Consider the following 23,289-nt stretch of genomic DNA (forward strand, 5'->3'; position numbering starts at 1 on the left):
CCCCCCCCCAGTGCCCAGCGTCCTCGCTGGCACACCGCCCAGTGCCTAGCTTTGATACCATTTGTAACGGCTCAAACCCACCGCTAGCAAATATTGTCCTCTTTAGCCTGTTACGTATCGCTGTCAGCCTCACAATTTTAAAACGCATCTACTAGGGAGAAGTTTCCATACCCTTATAAGGAATGCTCCGTTCCCCTCTCCAACCAATGTGAGATCTCACATACATAATACTAAATAGTTTGCAGTACAATATGAAAATCCACAAATCCACAGTACACAAAAACATTAATCCAAAACAACATATTTACCGGCCACAGTCCAAGCAGACTACATAATATCACCAAACAAATAAATAAAATAAAAAAATAAGGATCATGCAATAAACGAACTAGCGGTTGAACAGTGATTCGAGCTATTTGTGAGCTTAGTTCATAAGAAATACTATACACCTATACCCAATTTGGTCTGAAATTTTGTGCATCTATATCAAATATATCAAAAGTACAAGAATGGGATGAAAGACCCCACCAACTAAGAGGCTACAAAAGGGTGCTCCAAGGTTCAACTTATTTTACAACTCAGTATAAATCCTACACAAAAAAGCAGTTTATACCACAAAGAATATCAAAAGCCGATCAGATAAAGGATACGGTAGGCAGACAAGAGCTGATCATCCTTTAGAACTTTTCCTCGACATATAAGACGTTGTTGTTCTGATAACACACCAGTTACAGAAGCAATTTGTTCTTTCAATGCAGGGACTGGCATCTATACAAGTACACAAAATTAATGTACTAGAAAACTCGTATAAAATTTACATGCACATTTCTTTATGATCTAAGAAAAGGTGAAAATATTAACCTGTTTATCCACTCTGAGAGTATAGGTTTCTGAATCTAAAGTTTTTATCTTAATCTCAATAGTTGTTTCAGATCCACCAGCCTCACCACAGTTCATAGTTTCACCAACAACATTGCTTCCCATACTCTGAAAACCGAAGCAAAAAGATTAAGTGTAACGACCCAGATCCACCGCTATCAGATATTGTCTTCTTTGGGCTTTCCTTTCGGGCTTCCCCTCAAGGCTTTAAAACGCGTCTGCCAGGGGAAGGTTTCCACACCCTTGTAAAGGGTGGTTTGTTCTCCTCCCCAACCAATGTGGGACATCACATTAAGATACTCACACAACTTAATTGCAATGATAAATTTCAATTAACACCTTAATTGCAATGGGTAAACGTGCTTTTTCGCGTTAGAACGTAAAATTAACTTCTGAACAAAATTTAGAATGATATGAAGAATAACAGCTTTGATTTGCCAAGCCAATGACCAAAATACATGCCATTTACATTGCCAAATAATCAATTACGTTCATCCACCTAAATCAAAGAAAATTGAGGCAATTCTCCTCACCAATGCACATCGAAGTCGAAAATTCAACATAAGTACGAACCCCTTTCAATATCAATCATCCATTCAAAACGAAAAACCATGGAATTCAAGAAATTCATCAGAGGAAATGGGGAAAAAGGAAAAGACACAATCCAATCCCCTAAGCAAATTCAGTATTTCCACATGAACAGGAAAGACAGCACATAAGTGAGCAGTCCAAGAATCAAACCCAGTAGGAGAAAAAACGAAAATCAAGACAACAACAACAATAATCCTAGGATTCCCAGAATCAAAACGACAGCAAACAAATTCCAGATTCACCGAAACAAGAAAACAGAACACAGACGATAACCCTGATGAGCTATACACAGAACGAAAACAGGGATTATAATCAATACCCTTTTAAGAAAACGAAGCGCAGTGAAGGCTGAACAAGAAAAGGGGTTGAAAGAGAGGTATGTGATGATTTAAAGAGGAGAAAAAAACGATTAAAAGGGACAAAAGAAGCGAAATCTCACGGTGAAGGTAGGTGGTGGCGGGGGTAATTCAGAAGGGGCGGTGTGACCCTGCGAGGGAGAGAGGAGGGGCGATGGGGAGGCCCGCGAGAGCTTTGTAGTAGCCGAATTTTACAACTACTGACTGAATTTCTTGCGGCTCGCAACAGAAAATTCCTATTTTCTTCTCTAGAGTTCTATGACTCATACTACTTAGTTAATTTAGCTTTATTAATTTAATCTATTTTTATTTTTAAAATTAACAAATAAATTTTATTTTTTTAATCTAATTTCTATTAAAATATTATAATAAATCTAATAATATATAATCTCAGTCCTCAGCTTCGGGAGAAATCATTTTCAATTCGTTCTTCATTTTCCATTTAAATAGAGATTTCTCACTGCGTTCGAGGTAGGTCCCACAGGTTAAATGAACTTACGTACTCTTCATTTGTCTAAATAGATCATTGAAAGAACGTGGTGAAAAAAATGAGTTACTATCTGTTGGATGATGAAAGTTTCACATCGTCTAATTTAGGGAATGATCATGGATTTATAAACAAAGAATACTCTCTACTAGTATGAGACATTTTGGGAAACTCAAAGCAAAGTCATGAGAACTTATGCTCAAAGTGGACAATATCATACCATTGTGGAGAGTCGTGTTCGTCTAACATGGTATCAAAGTCATGCCCTAAACTTAGTCGTGCCAATAGATTGGTAAATCCTCAAATGTCGAACAAAGAACTCCAAAAAAGGAGTCAAGCCTCCTTGCAGTAAAAAATGACTAAGACTCCAAAGGAGTCGAGCCTCGATTAAGGGGAGACATACTTTGATCGAGTGGGAGGTGTTGGATGATGAAAGTCCCACATCGGCTAATTTAGGGAATGATCATGGATTTATAAACAAACAATACTCTCTCCATTGGTATGGGACCTTTTGGGGAAGCCCAAAGCAAAGCCAAGAGCTTATACTCAAAGTTGGATAATATCATATCTTTAACGTCTATTGACACCTCATAAATTATTTTTAATAATGTTACCTTTAAAAATTCATGAGTATTTTTAAAATATGGTACGACCCATATGAGTATTTCTTAAGTTTTTTTCTTTTTTTTTTGTTTAATCAGAGGCATTTTTAAAGTTTTTTAAAAAATTAAAGGAAATTAATGAATAATTTTTTAAAGTAATGGTATTTTTAGATTTTTTTTCTTTTTAAAATTTAAGGATATATTTTAGGGTAAAGTTAAAAGGATATTTTTATTAATTTAGTAAAAAAGATAATATATAAAATGACAAAAAGACCCCATAAATGTTGCAGATTTTCCGTATACTTGCCCCTCTACGGGTTTCATTCTGCCGTTTCCTGGATTAATAATCATATTTTATTTATTCATTAATAAAAACGAATTATAATTACTATATAATATTCATAAAAAGCATTATAAAATAAAATAAAATAAACCCAAATATTAAACTATATAATATGATTAAATGGTAGCCAGCTAGATAGATCGGTCTTGATTAATGTGAGCATATACTATAATCATAATATTAAAATATCATTTTTATTTTTATTAATTTTAATTTATTTTAATTATCTCTACTACTTTTAATTAAATATTTCTATTTAATTAGGTTGACCGTGGTCAAAGAAAAACAAAATGGCGGGAATATATATATATATTAAATGAGTTGTGAGCCAATTAGCTTTCAAAAATTTCCCAAATCTTATTTTATAACCATTTAATTGAAGATAAAATAATAATTATTTCCTCAATTTTTCTCGAGCTACAACTAAAAAAAATTACTCGGTTGTCGCCTATCGTAACGTTTAAGAGTGCCCATTTGTTGGGTCAAACGAAAATTTCGAGTTGATTGGGTTGACGACCCGAACAATTCGATTAGAGTTCACGACTCAACCTAACTCAACCCTCTATTTTCGAGTTGAGTTGTCAGGTTGTTCTTTTTTTTTTTTCCTGATTATTTTAAAAAAATCTTACTTGTTATTATAACTAAAATCTCACGAGTCACAATACATCACTAACATCAGTTACAAACGTTAAATATTCTTAATTTTCATAATAATCTTAAAAGTAGAGTAAGATTGAGTTGGGTTGTAGCCATATTTTTTTTGGTGGGTTAGGTTAACCCGGCCAAAAAAGTGTTAACCCACGACCTGGATTTCACCAATCACAATACATCACTAATCTCGGTTACAAACGTCAAATATTCTCAATTTTCATAATAATCTAAAAGTACGATAATATTGAGTTGGGTTGTAGCCATATTTTTTTGGTGGGTTAGGTTAACCCAGCCAAAAAATGTTAACCCACTAGCCAACCTGAATTTTCCGGTCTTTTATGGTTTGAGTTGGGTAGTTTGAGGTTGATCAGTTTCTCTGCCGTATGAACACCTCTACTATTCTGGTTTTTCTCGTACAATCAACGCATTCAAATCATCAGCTCTTCAAATAATTTGTTCTAACTAAATCAATCGGTTACAGTCAATCCTACTAAACGAATAACATCATCTCAACGATGTTCGGTTTCTATTTACGTCTTGAAAAACCCTAAAAAAAAGAGAAAAAAACCCTAATGGTGCCTAGATTTATGGCTTCTTGGACCATGATAATCTTCTTGAATGCCTGGTAGCCAATGAGAATAGGGTTTTCTCCATGCCTTATTTGGAGCTCTCCATTTCATCGTCCCCAACAAATCTCCCCCATTTCTCTTATCCTCTTTGCTCATCCTTTTATCAAGCAACCTAATCCCTTCATCAAAAGAAACCCAAAAAGATTCAATTTTTATTCACCAATCAAATCCTTTGCAAAAACAAAACAAAACCCATTTCAGAAAATCATCTCAGGAATTGAATGGTACCTTCAGCTTCGGAAATGATGAGGAAAAGAAGAAGAACCGCCATTGATGAAGGCTTCATTTGAAGAACTGAAGAAAGCTTCGCCTGGTGCAACAATGGCGGATGAAGATGAAAATCAAGAACAGCTTGAACCCAATGAACTTTTTGGCAAACATTATATATATAAGAGAGATCATATTAATTTTTTTAATATTTTATGTTCTTGTCTTATGAAGATGGGGAACAAGGTCTGAATATTGAGAAAAAATCAATCATTTTATAAGGAATATTGAATCATTGATACATTACTTGGTGGAATGTGGGTTGGTTTTTGTTTTTTAATTCTTATCTTATAGTATAAAATTTTAGGGTCAAAGCATTCAACCTATAATTAAAATACTAGTAAGATCTGATCATTGAGATATATTATTATAACGATAATTACATTCTTCGATAAATAATAAACTTTAATGAACGTACTACAGGGATTTTTTTGTCTTTGACAAAAAAAAAATTTCTCGTGACCCAACAAAAATGGTTGGGAGAAACAATAAATCATTTACAACTTCCAAGATAAGAGATCGTTTGTGTAAGATCTCACATCGGTTGAAGAGGAGAATGAAACATTCCTTATAAGGGTGTTGAAATCTCTCCCTGGTAAATGCGTTTTAAGATCGTGAGACTGACTACGATACGTAATGTGCCAGATCGGATAATATCTACTAGTAGTGGCTTGAGCTATTACAAATGGTATCAGAACCAGATATCGGGCGATATGCGAGCGAGGATGCTGGGCCCCAAAGGGGTGGATTGTGAGATCCCACGTTAGTTGGAGAAGAGAACGAAACATTCCTTATAAGAGTGTGAAAACCTCTCTCTAGTAGACGCGTTTTAAAACTGTGAGGCTGACGGCGATATGTAACAGACCAAATCGGACAATATCTGTCAGCAGTGGGTTTTAGCTGTTACAAATGGTATCAGAATAGACATTGGGCGGTGTGCTAGCAAGGACACTAGCTCCCAAGGGGGTGGATTGTGAGATCTCACGTTAGTTGGAGAGGAGAACGAAACATTCCTTACAAGGGTGTGAAAATCTCTCCCTAACAGATACGTTTTAAAACCATGAGGTTGACAGCGATACATAACGAATCAAAGCAGATAATATCTACTAACAGTGTATTTGGACTATTACAGTACGAGAATTACGAGAATCAATTGAGGCAACCAAAGCTATTGAATATTCTATCCATTGACCATCATTACATATTTCTTCATGTTTTTAGGAAAATCTAAAAAGTCAAAGTCTTATTTAGTTTCAATTAATTTCTATTAAATAAGCTTATAATGCAAATCAATGTCTCTTCCACCATGGAATAATTGAATTATTTTTGCATTTAAAATAAGAGACTAATAGTACGTGACATTAAAGACTATAGTTTTAACTTATAGTAAGATAGAAATACATCAAGAATTTAATTAATTGTTTATAATAAAGTTTGAAGCCACTTTTCATCTCCCACTAAAATGTAATGTAATATCAAAATTACCTAAGTGCATAAGGTACAAGAACATCGTGACAAACTTACATTAAAAAAAACAACCCATTAACAGACAACATAGTATATAATCATACACCATGTCTTCTTTTTACACATCGAACTTGCTTAGGTTTTGTTTTAATGTCTACACAAGATTACATTACCTCGTTTTTATTGGATGAAAGTCCCACATCGACTAATTTAGAGAATGATCATGATTTTATAATCAATGAATACTCTCCCCATTAGTACGAGACTTTTTGGATAAACCCAAAGCAAAGCCACGAGAGCTTATGCTCAAAGTAGACAACATCGTATCTGTGGAGAGTCTGTTGAACTGCTCTATTATTTTTATTTTTATTCTGCGTTGACCGGTCAATTTGGTTGAATTATTTAAAAAAAAGGTCTTTCTTTTTCAACATGCATCCCAACTTCCGAAGACAAGTGAGACAGGAAAACATGTTTTGCTTGTTTGTTGGAATTGGTTTTCATTATCGTCATGTCGTTCCAGCCGATTACGTGCGTCATGTCGTCGTAAAATACGTATGCTTTATTTTTTTTAAATAATATCAAATATAATTATATTAATACGATTTATTTTCCTTGACTTGCTAATTTAAATTATTATTTTTTTTAAATTCAAAAGCTGCTAATTGGAGTAATTGAGGGGTTATGTACTTTTCTTTTTTCTTTTCACGTGAACTACACGTGGGTGGGTGATAAATTCATTATATTTATTTATTTATTAGGAATCGTTTTCTTTTAATTAATCCATGCACACGTGGAAATTCACCGTGAGAGGTAGTTGCCACCGTGGTTGAGGGAGGAGGAACTACGTCACGGTCACCGGAGGAAGCGCCAAGGGAACGAACGACTCACTTGCACACGTGGAAAGTCGTGCCCATGCCACTAGTTCATGTGGACCATCGACCATGACTGATCCACGTAGATTGTTGACTGATTCCCTCGGACCATCCTAACTAGTTTACTTAGATTGTTGGGTTTCTATAATTGAACAAGAAAAAAANAAAAAAAAAAAAAAAAAAAAAAAAAAAAAAAAAAAAAAAAAAAAAAAAAAAAAAAAAAAAAAAAAAAAAAAAAAAAAAAAATGCACATGATTGGTATAGATAATTTTGTATTATATTAAACCGAAAGTCGGCCTCAGTGATCCGACGGTGCCGAGTGGAAGGGCCGTCGCTCAACGGACAAAAGTTACTCTAGGGATAACAGGCTGATCTTTCCCAAGAGCTCACATCGACGGGAAGGTTTGACACCTCAATGTTGGCTCTTCGCCACCTGGGGCTGTAGTATGTTCTAAGGGATGGGTTGTTCGCCCATTAAAGTGGTACATGAGCTGGGTTTAGAACGTCGTGAGACAGTTCGGTCCATATCATTTATCTTAGGAAAATTTCCAAAAGGCAACCCGACATAGAATTCTTCCAAGCAAAGTAAGCTTAATTATAGGGTCTGTATGATTAGTAACTTTCAATTCTTTTTCAAGCATTTCTTAGCTATTCTATTCTCAAAATCTCTCTACGTTCCATTCATTCATGTACCTTTCATTTACTAGTTTAAAAGTACTCTCATTTTTATAAATACAGAAAAATTAAATAAAAATATTATTTATTTATATGAAAATTTCATAAAATCCTATTTTAAAATTATTTTATTTCAAGTGTTTGAAATATTTATTATTTTTTATTTAAAATTCCGGCTGTGGAGCGCGTGGTTCCACGTTCCAACCTTTGATTTCATATATATATATATATATATATATATATATATATATATATATATATATATATATTTTTTTTTTTTTTTTCTTATTTGTATTTTTTCAAAGAGATAATTTTTTTTATATAAAAAAAACATGGAATATTTGTTTAATTTGAAAATAAGGGCCCACTTTTTTTAATTAATTATATAAAGACTAAATTAATATATATTTTTTTAATTAAAATTCCGATGCAACCAAATAAAAAATGTATTTCTTTTTCCAATAATATTAAAATTGAAAAATAAGCTAAAAATTAAAAAAAAAGTTATGGCATCCACATATTAATTTCTAGAGATATTAAAAGTGAGTGATTTATTTATTATATTTAAATATTAATTTTTGACGCCAAAATTTTTAGAAATTTGTTATAAAGAATCGACGTCACTCAACCCAGCGCCTTTGATTCCTGAAAGAAGAAACAGAGTTCCGAGAAGCTCTCGATCCATTTTCATGGCGGTAGCTACTTTCTTTCCTTATCAAACTTCAATCAACAATCGCCATTTTCTTTCTCGCGATACTCGATTTCGTTCTCCTCTTCGAGTATCCACTCGTCGTTCTTTCTCGTTTACTGTTCGGGCGAGCTCGACGCTTGTTCTTGAGTCGGTAGGCTTTACCTTATGTTTCTTGTTCTAATTATCGTTTATAATTTGAATTTTTGATGTTTAGTAGTTTAAATGAATTTCTGTTGTGTGTTGAAGTTGAATTGTATTGTGATTTGGAGTTGACGATTTGGAAATGTATGCTTTGCGATTGATATTAGGCTGAATTCTGCTATGATTTGGAGTTGGTTATGTCGAATGCTATCCTGATTTTGTTTTTTAGGGAAATTTGTAATTGTAGCTCAACTTCGTACTGTTTCATTAGGTCGATTGTGGAGTTATGATTATTGTTGTTGTTGTTCTGTTGCTCTTAGGATTTAAGCATTAGGAAATTCGTAATTGTAGCTCAACTTCGAACTGTTTCATTAGGTCGATTGTGGAGTTATGATTATTGTTGTTTTTGTTGTTGTTGCTGCTGCTCTTAGGATTTAAGCATTCAGCAGGATCGTAATGCAAAAATTGACGTGTTTTCATGCCCGGTTTGTTTTGAACCACTGTTGAGAAAAGGCCCGCCAGGTTTTAACTTGTAAGTTGATTTATTGTGATGGTTACCATCTTTGATCATCTGATACTCATCTTGTTACATTGTATGATATTTTGATCTTAGTGAAGTGGAAAATTTGCAGGCCAGCTATTTATAGGTCTGGTTTCAAGTGTGGAAGATGCAATAAGTCATACACTAGCAAGAACATCTTTCTGGATCTTACAGTTACTTCTGGAATGAAGGAATATGTTGAAGTCAAACCTGGGGGAACTGAGCTGTTTCGGTATCTGTCTGATATTTTCTTTTCAAATTTTCTTGTTAGTATTCCAATCACTGTTAAGATTTCCTTCTTTGCTTCATCAGTTAAGTATTAATTTGATGTCAACCATTACAATTTGTCTAGTAAAAGGATGGGGTACTGTATCATAGCCATTTCCCCCCTAAAGGAGTCGATTTTCAATTGCTTCTGGTCTTTGTACTTTGCAGGAGTCCACTTGTTTCATTTCTGTATGAAAGAGGATGGCGTCAAAACTTCAACCGAAGTGGATTCCCCGGCCCTGATGAAGAAGTATGCTTCCTCTTAATTATAACACTATCATTCAATTGTACGATGATTTTAGATTTGTAGTTTGATGCCACTCCAAAGATTATTTTTTTTTGGAGAAAAACAAGTCTTATTGTATTGTTACATGAGTTGCCTTGGTATTGGATGTATAGTCTTTTCATTTCCTTGGATAATGTGAATTTTGTGAGATCCCACATTAGTTGGAAGGGGAACGAAGCATTCCTTACAAGGGTTTAGAAACCTCTCTCTAATAAATGCGTTTTAAAACTGTGAGGCTGACGGTGATACGCAACAAGCCAAAGTGAACAATATCTGCTAGCGGTGGGGTTGAGCTGTTACAAATGATATAAGAGCCAAACACTGGGCGGTGTACTAGTGAGAATGCTAGGCCCCCAAGAGGGGTAGATTGTGAGATCTCACATCGGTTGGAAAGGGGAACAAAACATTCCTTATAAGGGTGTGGAAACCTCTCCCTAACAGATGCGTTTTAAAACCGTGAGGCTAATGGTGATACGTAACGGGCCAAAATGCACAATATTTGCTAGCGGTGGGTTTGGGCTGTTACAAAGGGTATAAGAGCCAAACACCGGGTGGTGTACTAGCAAGGATGCTGGGCCCCCAAGAGGGGTAGATTGTGAGATCCCGCATCGGTTGGAAAGGGGAACGAAACATTCCTTATAAGGGTGTGGAAACCTCTCCCTAGCATATGTGTTTTAAAACCGTGAGGCTGACGGTAATACGTAACGGGTCAAAGTGGACAATATCTGCTAGCGGTGGACTTGGACTATTACAAATTTGGACTGATATCTTTTCTGTAACTATATACTATTGCAGTTTAAAATGGCTATGGAATATTTTAAATCTGCTGAAGGTGGTCTTTTAGTGGATGCAAGCTGTGGTAGTGGTTTGTTTTCCAGAAAATTTGCAAAATCTGGGGCTTTTTCAGGTGTTATTGCACTTGATTTTTCTGAGAATATGCTCCTCCAGTGTTATGATTTCATCAAGAAAGATGCTACTCTTTTGAACAGGTAATTACTTTTCCTCTCATATAATTACTTCCTTCAAACTGCAATACACTATTAAGTCCTCTCCTCTTCCTAGAAAGTGAAAGCTATCCTAATTGGTTCATCTTCTTTTGGAACATATGCAGTAATCTTGCTCTTGTGAGAGCAGATATCTCTCGGCTTCCCTTTTCATCAGGATCAGTGGATGCTGTTCATGCTGGTGCAGCATTGCACTGTTGGCCATCTCCTTCCAATGCTGTAAGCATTTTGTCTTGTAGGATCATGTTCTATCATTTGATTAACCCGTAGTTGTAATCCCTTGAATGCAACCAGGTTATAGAATATCACTTGTTGACTTCATCCCATTATTTTCACTATAGAAATTCTCTTCTCAATCAGCATATGTGATTCAAATCATTTAAATTTCTCTCTCCATGTTCGCCACAATTCCTCTCAGTACTTAGTCCAGTAAAAGGAAGTGATCAAAGCTTACCCTTCACAACAATCCTATGCACTCAATTCACAAAATATGTCGTCGTGTCTGAAACAACGACACGTTCTACCAGTCCATTGGTATTTTGATATACCTTCTTGACTAGCATCCGTTTTAGGAAGTTTTAATTGAAATCTTTAGGAATTAGCTCTGGGGTATTTTATATATTTTTAGCAACGACACGTTCATTTACGACGTTTTCAGTTCAGATTCTCACTTGTCGGGATCATTATAAGGTTAGTAATGGTTTCTTTTAACTCTTCTTATCAGATTGCTGAGATCACTCGTGTAATGCGGAGTGGTGGAGTATTTGTGGGAACGACTTTTTTGCGGTACACATCATCCACTCCCTGGTTTGTAAGAATTTCTAGAGAGGTATACCCTTAATCTCAATTCAAGATATCTGATTAGCTGAAAAATTACCATCACTAGTTAGAAGCACAGCTATGGCAAACATTTATGTTATCTGATTGATATTCCCAGAGTCATGAATTTGGTTATCATGCATTTATATACATGAAGCTCGTCCTTGCATATTTTCCTTTCTAATAATTCTTGTCATTTTGCTGATTCTTTTACTTCAAAATGATAAATCATGGAACAGCCCAAGCCCACCGCTAGCAGATATCGTCCTCTCTGGGCTTTCCCTTCCTGGCTTCCCCTTAATGTTTTAAAACGCGTCTGCTAGTGAGAGGTTTCCACACCCTTATAAAGATTGATTTGTTTCACTCTCTAACCGATGTGAGATCTCACAGTCCACCTCCCTTCATGGCCTAGCGTTTTCATTGGCACTCGTTCCCTTTTCCAATCAATGTGGGATCTCACAATCCACTCCCTTTGGGGCTCAGCGTCCTTGCTGGCACACCGTTCGGTGTTTGGCTCTGATACCATTTGTAATAGCCCAAGCCCACCACTAGCATATATTGTCCTCTTTGAGCTTTTCTTTCTGGGCTTCCTCTCAAAGTTTTAAAACGCGAATGTTAGAGAGAGGTTTCTACACCCGTATAAAGAATGATTCATTCCTTTGTCCAATCGATGTGGGATCTCACAAATAAAGTATTTGGACGTCCTTTAAGTTGGCGTAAACAAACTAGCTTCCTTAATGGTAAAAATTGAACCTCTTGCTGGCTTATATTTTTCAGTTTCACTCCTGAATTCTGTTTTAATCCACCAAAAGAACCATATAAATTACTGCTCACCATCATCATGTGTTAAACAATTTCTCTCTATGAACAATCTGCATTAATGTTGATGAAATTCTAGATTCCTCTAATTCTGTTTCTCAATTATCAAGATGAACTTGTGAGCGTTATAAGTTTTATATGCTGCAGCGTGCCTTTCAAAACTTCGGCTACTTAACAGAGAAAGAAATAGAGGATTTGTGCAAATCCTGCGGTCTGATTAACTATTCAAGCAAAATTCAACAATCTTTCATTATGTTCTCTGCTCAGAAGCCATGAAAGTAAGTTCTCAATCTCATCTTCATTTGTGATATCTAAAAAATTTATAACGATGATTGAATATAATACTGTGGTAATATCTGGAACTGAAAATGATAATTAATTGAATTGAATAGAATCATTTGTTAATATATACTCCACAACTGTTAATCTTGAGAAGAGACATGTAAATTGTAATAATAATAGAAATACTTCTCTCTTTGTGTTTGTAGTAACCCATGTTTTGAAAAATGCAACTCCATAAAATCTAAAAAATATAACATTAATCATTAATTTAACAAAAAATTAATGTAGGAGTTTGAATTTAGTATATGGTTTGTGCACTTTGCAATATTTATTTGAATGATTAATTGTGATTTTGTAAGTTTAGGGGTTTTATAGATTAAATTTAAACATTAAAGTATCAAAGGGTGTGATTGTTGTTAGATGAACACGACTCTCCACAATGGGATGATATTGTCCACTTTGAGCATAAACTCTCATGTTTTGATTTGAGCTTCTCTAAAAGACCTCGTACCAATAGAGATAGTATTCCTTGATTATAAATCCATGATCATTCCATAAATTAGCCGATATGGGACTTTCATCGAATACCTCCCCTCGAACAAAGTATGCCTCCCCTTAATCGAGTCTTGACACCTTTTCTTTTTGGAGTCCCTTGTTCGACATTTGAGGATTCTATTGACATGACTAAGTTTTAGGGCATGACTTTGATACCATGTTAAATGAACACGACTCTCTATAATGGTATGATATTGTCCGCTTTGAGCATAAGCTCTCACGGCTTTGCTTTGGGCTTTACCAAAAAGCCTCATACCAATAGAGATAGTATTCTTTGATTATAAACCCACGATCATTCCATAAATTAGCCGATGTGGGACTTTCATCCAACACCTCCCCTTAGTCGAGGCTCGACACCTTTTTCTTTTTGGAGTCTCTTGTTCGACATTTGAGGATTCTTTTGACATGGCTAAGTTTTAGGGCATGACTTTGATACCATGTTAGATGAACACGACTCTCCACAATGGTGTGATATTGTCCACTTTGAGCATAAGCTCTCATGACTTTGCTTTGGGCTTCTTTAAAACACCTCATACTAATAGAGATAGTATTCCTTAATTATAAATCTATGATCTTCCATAAATTAGTCGATNATGAACACGACTCTCCACAATGGGATGATATTGTCCACTTTGAGCATAAACTCTCATGTTTTGATTTGAGCTTCTCTAAAAGACCTCGTACCAATAGAGATAGTATTCCTTGATTATAAATCCATGATCATTCCATAAATTAGCCGATATGGGACTTTCATCGAATACCTCCCCTCGAACAAAGTATGCCTCCCCTTAATCGAGTCTTGACACCTTTTCTTTTTGGAGTCCCTTGTTCGACATTTGAGGATTCTATTGACATGACTAAGTTTTAGGGCATGACTTTGATACCATGTTAAATGAACACGACTCTCTATAATGGTATGATATTGTCCGCTTTGAGCATAAGCTCTCACGGCTTTGCTTTGGGCTTTACCAAAAAGCCTCATACCAATAGAGATAGTATTCTTTGATTATAAACCCACGATCATTCCATAAATTAGCCGATGTGGGACTTTCATCCAACACCTCCCCTTAGTCGAGGCTCGACACCTTTTTCTTTTTGGAGTCTCTTGTTCGACATTTGAGGATTCTTTTGACATGGCTAAGTTTTAGGGCATGACTTTGATACCATGTTAGATGAACACGACTCTCCACAATGGTGTGATATTGTCCACTTTGAGCATAAGCTCTCATGACTTTGCTTTGGGCTTCTTTAAAACACCTCATACTAATAGAGATAGTATTCCTTAATTATAAATCTATGATCTTCCATAAATTAGTCGATGTGGGACTTTCATCCAACAACTGTAACAATAGGTAGGATTTAGAGGTGTTTATTGCAATTTTTTTTCTTAATTTTTAAACATAATGTAAGGCCACATAGGTGAGGATATAGCTTTAAACTATCCATATTTTATTTAAAAAATATATTGCTTAACCAAATGTACAGTAACTAACCATGTTATGAGGTTATATATTATATATATTTTAATAATGTTTAATTCGGTGGATTTAAATAAATGGAAAATAGCAGTAACATGGCAATATTTAATGAAATAAAATAAATATAAAAAAGGGGAAAAAAACAAAAGAGGGTTCGGGTGGGAGGTCGGTAGATTAAGCAATTAAAAATAGGGAACGGGCAATTGGGAAGGAGAAGAAGTGGGGTTTCAGAATTCAGACTGACACAATGCCAGTCCAATCCCCACGTGCGCTACTCACGCGCCTTTCTCTTCTCTCCCCTCTCTTTGACCTTTGACCAACTTTTTTTCATAGCTTTTTTTTTTTAAAATAAAAATGAAAAAAAAAAAAAAGTTAATCATAGTAATTATACTAATATACACAAGTTAATAACAAATCCGTTAACAGATATTGTTGGCTTTGGTCTGTTATGTATCGTCGTCAGCCTCACAATTTTAAAATACGTCTATTAAGAAGAGATTTTCACACATTTATAAGAAATGCTTTGTTCCGCTCTCCAATTGATGTGAGATCTCACAATCCACCCCCTTGGGGCCCAACGTCCTTGTTGGCAGCTTGGTATCTGACTCTCGTATCATTTGTAACAGCCTAAGTCCACCGCTAGCAGATATTGTCCGCTTTGATCCGTTGTGTGTCGTGTTAGTCTCACAGTTTTAAAACACATCTGCTAGTGAGGGGTTTCCATACTTTTATAAAGAACATTTCTCTCCCCTCTTCATATTTATAGTTTGTAAAATTGAATGATTGAATTGTCGATAAAATGATGATATTTTATTCTATCAATCGAATTATGCTCGAATTGGAAGATGTATGGTCTTTTTAAGTTAAAGAATTGCAAGGTAAAGAGACTGAATAATTTAGAATAGTAATTGATACTTTATCCATTGAACTATGCTCAAATTGGCTGAATTAGAAGTTTTATCGATATAACCATAAAACTAAAGCTCTAATATTATTATCGACGTTTATATCTTCGGTAACTAGTATGCTATAGAATCAGTTCGTCGATAAACGCTAACAAGCATAGATGTTTGAGCCAACACACAAATACATAGAGCGAGTGAAACACGAAAGGGATGGATGCTTGAGCCGTTGAAAGAGTCGATCTTAAAAACTGATAAGAACCCTAAATGATTAGGGGAACCAATAATAGATCTCTTGCACGTGACCAAGCTTTATGTGCTTCTTTTTTTCTTTTGTCATGGCACGTGGGGTTGGCCATTTTTTCCCTTTTTTTTTTTTTTTAATTACATTTATTTTTTAAAATATTTTTCTTCATATAGAAGAGTTTAAAAAAAGAATAATTAGAAAAATATTTGATTCGATGATCAGGTTTGCACGTGTGGGGTACAATTTTAATTGGACTATTAACTTGCTTTTATCAACCGAAAGTTCCATTTATTTTCAACTTTTATTAACTCTATTTTTTTTTTTCACTTTTTAACCACAAATAAAGTAAATTTTTTTTGTATTATATTATTTTACGAGTGAGAAAAAAAATCCTTCTCGGCTCCAACGTGAGGTACGAACGATATGATAGACAGTGGAACCTGTCTAACACGCCCTCTAAGCTTATTCAACACAACCCCATTACACGACGTGCGTTCTTATGATCGTCACCTCAACCGAGTCAACTCTCTTCTTTAGATCATCGTACGTCAACGAAGATTAGTGTTATCAACAATGTTTCTATCTATGTTCGGAACAGGAAAGAAATTCCAAAAATAAACTTAATTTCTACCTAAATGATGCTTAGGTAATTTCAAAAAATATTTTCAAAATATGAGATCCCACTTTGGCTGGAGAGAGAAACGAAACATTTCTTAAAGGTGTAGAAACTTTAGCCGATGCGTTTTAAAATTGTGAGGCTGACAACAATACGTAATGGGACAAAACGAACGATATCTGTCGACTGTGAGCTTGAACTGTGACACAAAATATATGTTTTGACCTGTTGAACTATACATTATATTTGTTATGTCCCACATTGGTTGGGGAGGAGAATAAACCACCCTTTATAAGGGTGTGGAAACCTTCCCTAGCGTTTTAAAGCCTCGAAGGGAGCCCAAAAGGAAAAGTTCAAAGAGGAAAATATCTGCTAGCGGTGGATTTGGTCGTTACAATATTGGTCTACCCCAATCATGAATTATATTATATTATATATATATAAATATAATAAAAATTAAAGTTATTTAGAATTTAAATGTATTTATAACTTATTGTTTAATTAATTTTTGAACTTTTAATTTTAAATTTTAAATTAAAATTTTGGGTTTAATATGCATTTTAAGTTTTAAAAATATTTGATATACCTTAATTACCTAAGTATACATATCAATTACAGTTTACATATCAATTACAGTTGAACTATGCTAATTAATTATCGATATAGATTTTGTTCGTATTTTGNACAGTTGAACTATGCTAATTAATTATCGATATAGATTTTGTTCATATTTTAACATATATGTGGGTTTGGTCCTTCAAAGCCGGTTAGAGCTCTCTTCAACTTGCTTATCAAAACTACAGTCGCTTTAGTTAGAGACTAGATCCCTGCATCGAGTAGAGGTAGAAGCAATAAATCGAGCATGAAATTCAATTTCTTCTGGTTCTCGAGGGCACCTCTCCTCGTCTTAAGAAAGTATTCTCATTTGCCGTTAATGAATAGTTCAATAGATGATAGAGCTTCCAACGTTTAACGAAGTCCAGGGCTCAATTTGATAAACTTATAAGTTTAAGGTCAAAGTTGATATACAACGTGACATAGTTAAAAAATAGAAATCCCAAAATACCCTTTAAATTCAACTTTACGAGAAAGTTGAACGGGACAGATCCAAAGTCCAAATCTTTGAAAGAAATAAGTTTATGGCAAAATTTGATATACAACGTCACAAGTTTAAAGGGTAAAAATGGAAATTGATCTAAATCTTCGAAAGAAACACGATTATTTTTACTCAAAATCTAAATTTAAAACGAGCGTAGTTTGCAAATTAAAATTGCGAACCCCGAGATCAACCCTTGGTTAGAACATAGAGCCATAAAAAAAAAAATGACAACATATTTAAATGTGGGGAGTTTTCTATGTTGTTCCTTAAAAATTGAAGCCAAAAAAACAATAATTTAGGGTTAGCTATTCATTTTTGCCCTAAAACTAGTGCTTTGTGAGTTGTGCTTGTCTCTCTGTCAAACATATTAGTTAAAATAGTTTCAAANCTTTGTGAGTTGTGCTTGTCTCTCTGTCAAACATATTAGTTAATAGTTTCAAAAAAAACATAAAACAAAACAAAACAAAGCAAACATTATAAAACCACACAAATTTTTTGAAGAACAAGGTTATTTTTTTATGTAATTTTCTTTCATTAGTGGAGTGGTTGGGGTTTTATTTTTTGAATTGTGTTTGGTTTCCATGTTTGATTCCTTTAAACCAGGAGTTCATGGTACAATGAATATATGTCTTGTTCCATCTCCATTATTTGCAAAAAGAAGAGACATAATACAAGGGATTTGGAGCTAAAAAGTATGTACAACAACTTCGAAAAGTAATGATTTTCGGTTTTTCGATCCAAATTCAAAACCCTAATTTGAATATGTTTGGAAGAACTTGGGTTATTGCGACGTTGTAGAAAAGTAGGAACACATGAATGAACCGAGACCAGATTGGAATGAGAGTGATTGTAACGACGAATGCCCATGATTTGCATAAGGATTATGAATCCGAATTCGACACCTGATGACCCCGACATTCCCTACGGCATGGTCATGTTTGGAAGAACTTGGGCTATTGCGGCGTCCTAGGAAAGTAGGAACACATAAATAAACCGAGACCACATTTGAATGAGAGTGATTGTAATGACGTATGCCCAGGATTTGCACAAGGATTCGGAATCCGGATTCAGCACCTGATGGCCCCGACATTCCCTACGACATGGTCATATATGGAAGAACTTAGGCTATTGCGACGTCCTAAGAAAGTAGGGACGCATGAATGAATCGAGACCATATTTGAATGAGAGTGATTGTAATGACCTATACCCATGATTTGCATAAGGATTCAGAATCCGAATTCGGCACCTGATGGCCCCAACATTCCCTACGACATGGTCATGTTACTTACTCATCGTTTCTAATAGTGAAGACTATCCCCACGAACCAATATAGGTCCTCCTCACTCACAGGCTTCCTAGAAAAATTCTCAATAGGTCACCCAACATAGAATTGCTCTAAGCTAAGAGCGTTTAACTTTTGAGTTCCTATGATTGAGCCATCGAAAAAAAAAAGTGCACCTTGTCATAATAGGTAGTAACTTTCAACTCTTTTAAGCTGTTCTTAGTCATCTTATCCTTAAGTTCATTCATGTGCCTTTTTTTGTCGGGTGTCACACTGATCCTGATAATATGATGGTTAAGAAATGTTTAAAAGAATCGATAGTTACTATATATACCAACCATGTACATTTTTTCCATGGCTCAATCTCGTGCTTGACTTGAAACAATTCTATGTTATTTGACCTCCTAAGAATTTTCCTAAAAAACATGCTCGGAAGCAATTTGAGACAAGTACGTAACATTGTTATGTCACGAGCATGCAAGGGAACGACATGGCTATCAAATATCGAATTCAGATCCCAAACTCGTAGCTCGAAGACCAATAACTTTTTGTTTACGAACTCGTCCTTTCAGTCCAAATTCCATACCGGGAACGATCATCGTTCAATCTTTCAACCCACGTTCTTTAAAATTGAGGTGATATTAGGGTTTTAATAAGGCTACTCCTTATTGAATAGTATGAATGAGTTTGATATTGACACCACTAAATGAAGACAAGCTCCCCTTTTTTTGTTCTCTTTACACTCATTATTTGTAGTCAAAACCTACTCAACTTCTCTTACTATTTTATAAACTTTGTCTATGGGACCAACAACGCTTCCTATGGAACATTGTGCACCATGGGACTCCTTGTCTTGTCTTTTTCTTTCTCCCTTTTATTCTCCTCTAATTACTCTTTAATAATTGCTTCGAAAGATCTCGAAATTTTGAGTTGGTGACTTGAGCGATCCAAATAAAGTTTCCAACCCAATCCTCTATTTTTCGGGTTAAGTTCAGTTGTTAGGTTGTTCTTTTTTTTTTTTTAAAGAAAATTCTACTTATCCATAATACACGTTACATTAAAACGCGTTTTATTAGGGAAAGGTTTCCACACCCGTACAAAAAATGCTTCATTCCCATCTCCAACTGATATGAGATCTCAGAATTCACCCCTTTAAGGTTCAGCATTCTCGTTGGCACACCGCCCGATGTCTGGCTCTGATACCGTTTGTAACAGCTCAAACCCACCGTTGGCAGATATTGTCCACTTTGGCCCGTTATGCTTCATTCCCATCTCCAACTGATATGAGATCTCAGAATTCACCCCTTTGAGGTTCAGTGTTCTCGTTGGCATACCGCCCGATGTCTAGCTCTAATACCATTTGTAACAGCTCAAACCCACCGTTAGCAGATATTGTCCACTTTGGCCCATTACATATCACCGTCAATCTCACTGCAACAACCCAAATCCACCGCGAGTNTTGTAACAGCTCAAACCCACCGTTAGTAGATATTGTCCACTTTGGCCCATTACATATAACCGTCAATCTCACTGCAACAACCCAAATCCACCGCAAGTAGATATTGTTCTCTTTGGGCTTTTCTTTTCGGGCTTCCCCTCAAGGCTTTAAAACGCGTCTACTAGGGGAAGGTTTCCACACCCTTATAAAGGGTGTTTTGTTCCCCTCCCCAACCAATGTGAGACATTACAATCCACTCCCCTTCGGGGCCCAGCGTCCTTACTGGCACACCACCTTGTGTCTACCCCCTTCGGGGAACAACGAGAAGGCTGGCACATCGTTCGGTGATTGGCTCTGATACCATTTTTAACGACCCAGATCCACCGCTAACAGATATTGTCCTATTTGGGCTTTCCCTTTCGGGCTTCCCCTCACTGTTTTAAAACTCAGCTACTAGGGAAAGATTTCCTGACCCTTATAAGGAATCATTCGTTCTCCTCTCCAACCAAGATGGGATCTCACAACATATCACTAATATTGGTGACAAATATCAATTATTTTTAATCTTCATAATAATCTTAAAAGTAGGGTACGATAGAGTTGAATTGTAACTCTATTTTCAAGTTGACTGAGCTGACTTAACCAAAAGAATATCAACCCGCGAATCGACCCAAATTTTCAGTTATCTAAAAGTTCAACCTAATTCAAATTGAAAAAAATTTGGTTTCGATTAAATAGTTCGAATTGATCGAATTCTCGAGTGAAAGGCAGCTAATTCAAGAAGAGATTAGTTAAGCACTCAAGCCAAGAAGATTAGTGACAATTGTTTAAATTTATAAATGGGAGACACAAAGAACAGCACCCATGTTCTTCCTCATTTATCTTACTTCTCCCAATTGACAAAATGTTGTGTAGTTCCCCAAGGAATAAATTTACTTAATCTTTATGTCCTTTGCTCCTTCTTGTAACTCAATAAATACTCATTTTCTCTCTTCATCTTTGCCCTATTCCATCTCTTCAAACTTTTCAAGTGTTTTATGACAATCATGGTATCAACTTTCTCTCATTTTTCTCTTCCATTTTGTGTTTTTTTGCGTTTTGATTGTTCAATTCATGATGGGTTTTCGGGATTTCGTTTCATGATGACGTTCTTTCAGGGAATTCAAAAGCCTGCATGGTTAGAAGCGCTTTACACTCAGAAATTCTTCGTGGGATGTTCATTTCACGAGACAGCAAAGAAGAACGAGAAGAACATTTGTTGTTTAGATTGCTGTATTAGTATTTGCCCTCATTGTATATCATCGCACCGGTTTCATCGCCTTCTTCAAGTTCGTCGATATGTTTATCATGACGTTGTTCGACTTGAAGATCTTCAAAAACTTATAGATTGTTCTAACGTTCAGGTGAGTATATTGGAAAGATTTTGAATTCTTGAATTCTAATGGTTTTGTGTTCGTGTTCTTAGTCTATGGTTTTGTTTTTGTTCTTAGCCTTATACCATTAATAGTGCCAAAGTGGTGTTCATCAAGAAAAGACCTCAAAATAGACAATTCAAAGGGTCGGGAAATTACTGCACTTCTTGTGCTCGAAGTCTCCAAGAACCTTATATTCATTGCTCCCTTGGATGCAAGGTATTCTTTTCTAAAACTTCAAATTTGATCCGTTCTTACATTAATATGAAAAGGGTTGTTGAATTTTGAAACGTATGATCATCAGGTGGATTTCGTTCTGAAGCATAAGAGGAACTTATCTTCATATCTCAAACCGTGTAATTCTCTCCCACTCAGTATGGATTTTTTAGTTCAAGACATGGGAGACGACGAGATGACGAACGAGACTCCTCATTCCACCATTGTCGACTACGACGAACCGATGAGCTCGTCGTCTTCAGGATCTGAAACCATGAGCATCCCTCACACACCCATAATTCGAAAGAAAAGAACCGGTGTTTATCTGTGCAGAAGATCTGCTTCGAAAATTTCTAATGAAGACATGACAACGAGTATAAGCATCAGTAGAAGAAAAGGCGTCCCTCATCGTTCTCCGTTGTGTTAAGAAACACAAAAAACCCTTCTTTTTTTTCATCTAAATGGCTAACTTTTTTTCTTGACAATTTGACTCAAAACCCTAATTAATCAATCAATTGGTCGGAGGGTTTGTCTTAATGGCTTCACGTGGCTCCCAATTCCAAGTTCTGGCTTCACCAATTTTCTAATACATTATATATTACAATACCCATTTTATATAAGTTTGTGATGCATTCTCGATTAAGAAATCAAACGTTCAAATCTCTCTACTTGTTTTTGATCAAAAGATGGCCGTGGGTGTACTTGTTGAGCCGTGTAGCGTTCTCAAACTATATTACTATTTTTTGTTATGTTTCGTTGGACCTTAGGTGAGTTTTTCCTTCACCAATCGAACATAACTCATGCAGAAACTAAGCTTGTTAAGTTATGCATATCACTTGTCCGTGTATGCTCACTTGTTTGCGATTCTAGCCGGTTTGCCTCTACTCTAGATCGTCTTATGTGAGATCCCATATCGGTTGGAGAGGGGAACGAAACATTTCTTACACGGGCGTGTAAACTTCTTCCTAGTAGGTGCGTTTTAAAATCTTGAGGGGAAACTCAAAAGGAAAAACCCAAAGAGGACAATATTTATTAGCGGTGAGTTTGGGCTGTTACAAATGGTATTAGAGCTAGACACCAAGTGGTGTGTCAGCGAGAACGTTGGACCCCTAAGGGGGTGGATTGGTTGGAGAAGAGAACGAAGCATTCCTTATAAGAGTGTGGAAACCTCTCTCTAGTGGGCGGGTTTTAAAATCTTAAGGAAAAACCCGAAAGGAAAAACCGAAAGAGGACAATATCTATTAGCAGTGAACTTGGGCTGTTACAAATGGTATTAGAGCTTGAGAACACTGGGCCCCTAAGGGGGTGGATCTATTGCATAAGAGAACGAAACATTCCTTGTAAGAGCGTGGAAACCTCTCTCTAGTGGGCGTGT

At 35.6% G+C, this 23,289-nt stretch overlaps 2 protein-coding genes and 1 pseudogene across 3 annotated transcripts in view; 2 read left to right on the plus strand and 1 right to left on the minus strand.

The window, feature by feature from the left end:
• Positions 1 to 2,047, minus strand: part of LOC111798029 (large proline-rich protein bag6-B-like) — a 7,936-nt gene extending 5,889 nt beyond the window's left edge. The window contains exons 1-3 of one of the 2 annotated variants that reach the window (XM_023680979.1): positions 1,790 to 2,047; positions 862 to 987; positions 651 to 768 (exon numbers count right to left, since the gene is read on the minus strand). In XM_023680979.1, the coding sequence (XP_023536747.1) occupies positions 651 to 768; positions 862 to 984 (241 nt within the window). In that variant the 5' untranslated portion in view covers positions 985 to 987; positions 1,790 to 2,047. The remainder of the gene's footprint in view (positions 1 to 650; positions 769 to 861; positions 988 to 1,789) is intronic. The other variant, XM_023680978.1, reaches the window with a different exon arrangement.
• Positions 2,048 to 8,433: 6,386 nt separating this feature from the next.
• On the plus strand, positions 8,434 to 12,876 carry LOC111798180 (uncharacterized methyltransferase At2g41040, chloroplastic). Its single transcript, XM_023681185.1, has 8 exons — positions 8,434 to 8,661; positions 9,083 to 9,183; positions 9,284 to 9,424; positions 9,628 to 9,709; positions 10,541 to 10,734; positions 10,857 to 10,968; positions 11,474 to 11,578; positions 12,535 to 12,876. Exons 1-8 carry the CDS (start codon positions 8,509 to 8,511, stop codon positions 12,661 to 12,663), a joined length of 1,017 nt encoding a protein of 338 aa, XP_023536953.1. The 5' UTR covers positions 8,434 to 8,508; the 3' UTR covers positions 12,664 to 12,876.
• A 5,555-nt stretch (positions 12,877 to 18,431) lies between these two features.
• On the plus strand, positions 18,432 to 22,341 carry LOC111798190 (annotated as a pseudogene).
• The last annotated feature ends 948 nt before the right edge of the window (positions 22,342 to 23,289 follow it).

Source organism: Cucurbita pepo, chromosome LG07 (genome assembly GCF_002806865.2).
Source record: "Cucurbita pepo subsp. pepo cultivar mu-cu-16 chromosome LG07, ASM280686v2, whole genome shotgun sequence".
NCBI classification, from domain to species: Eukaryota; Viridiplantae; Streptophyta; class Magnoliopsida; order Cucurbitales; family Cucurbitaceae; genus Cucurbita; species Cucurbita pepo.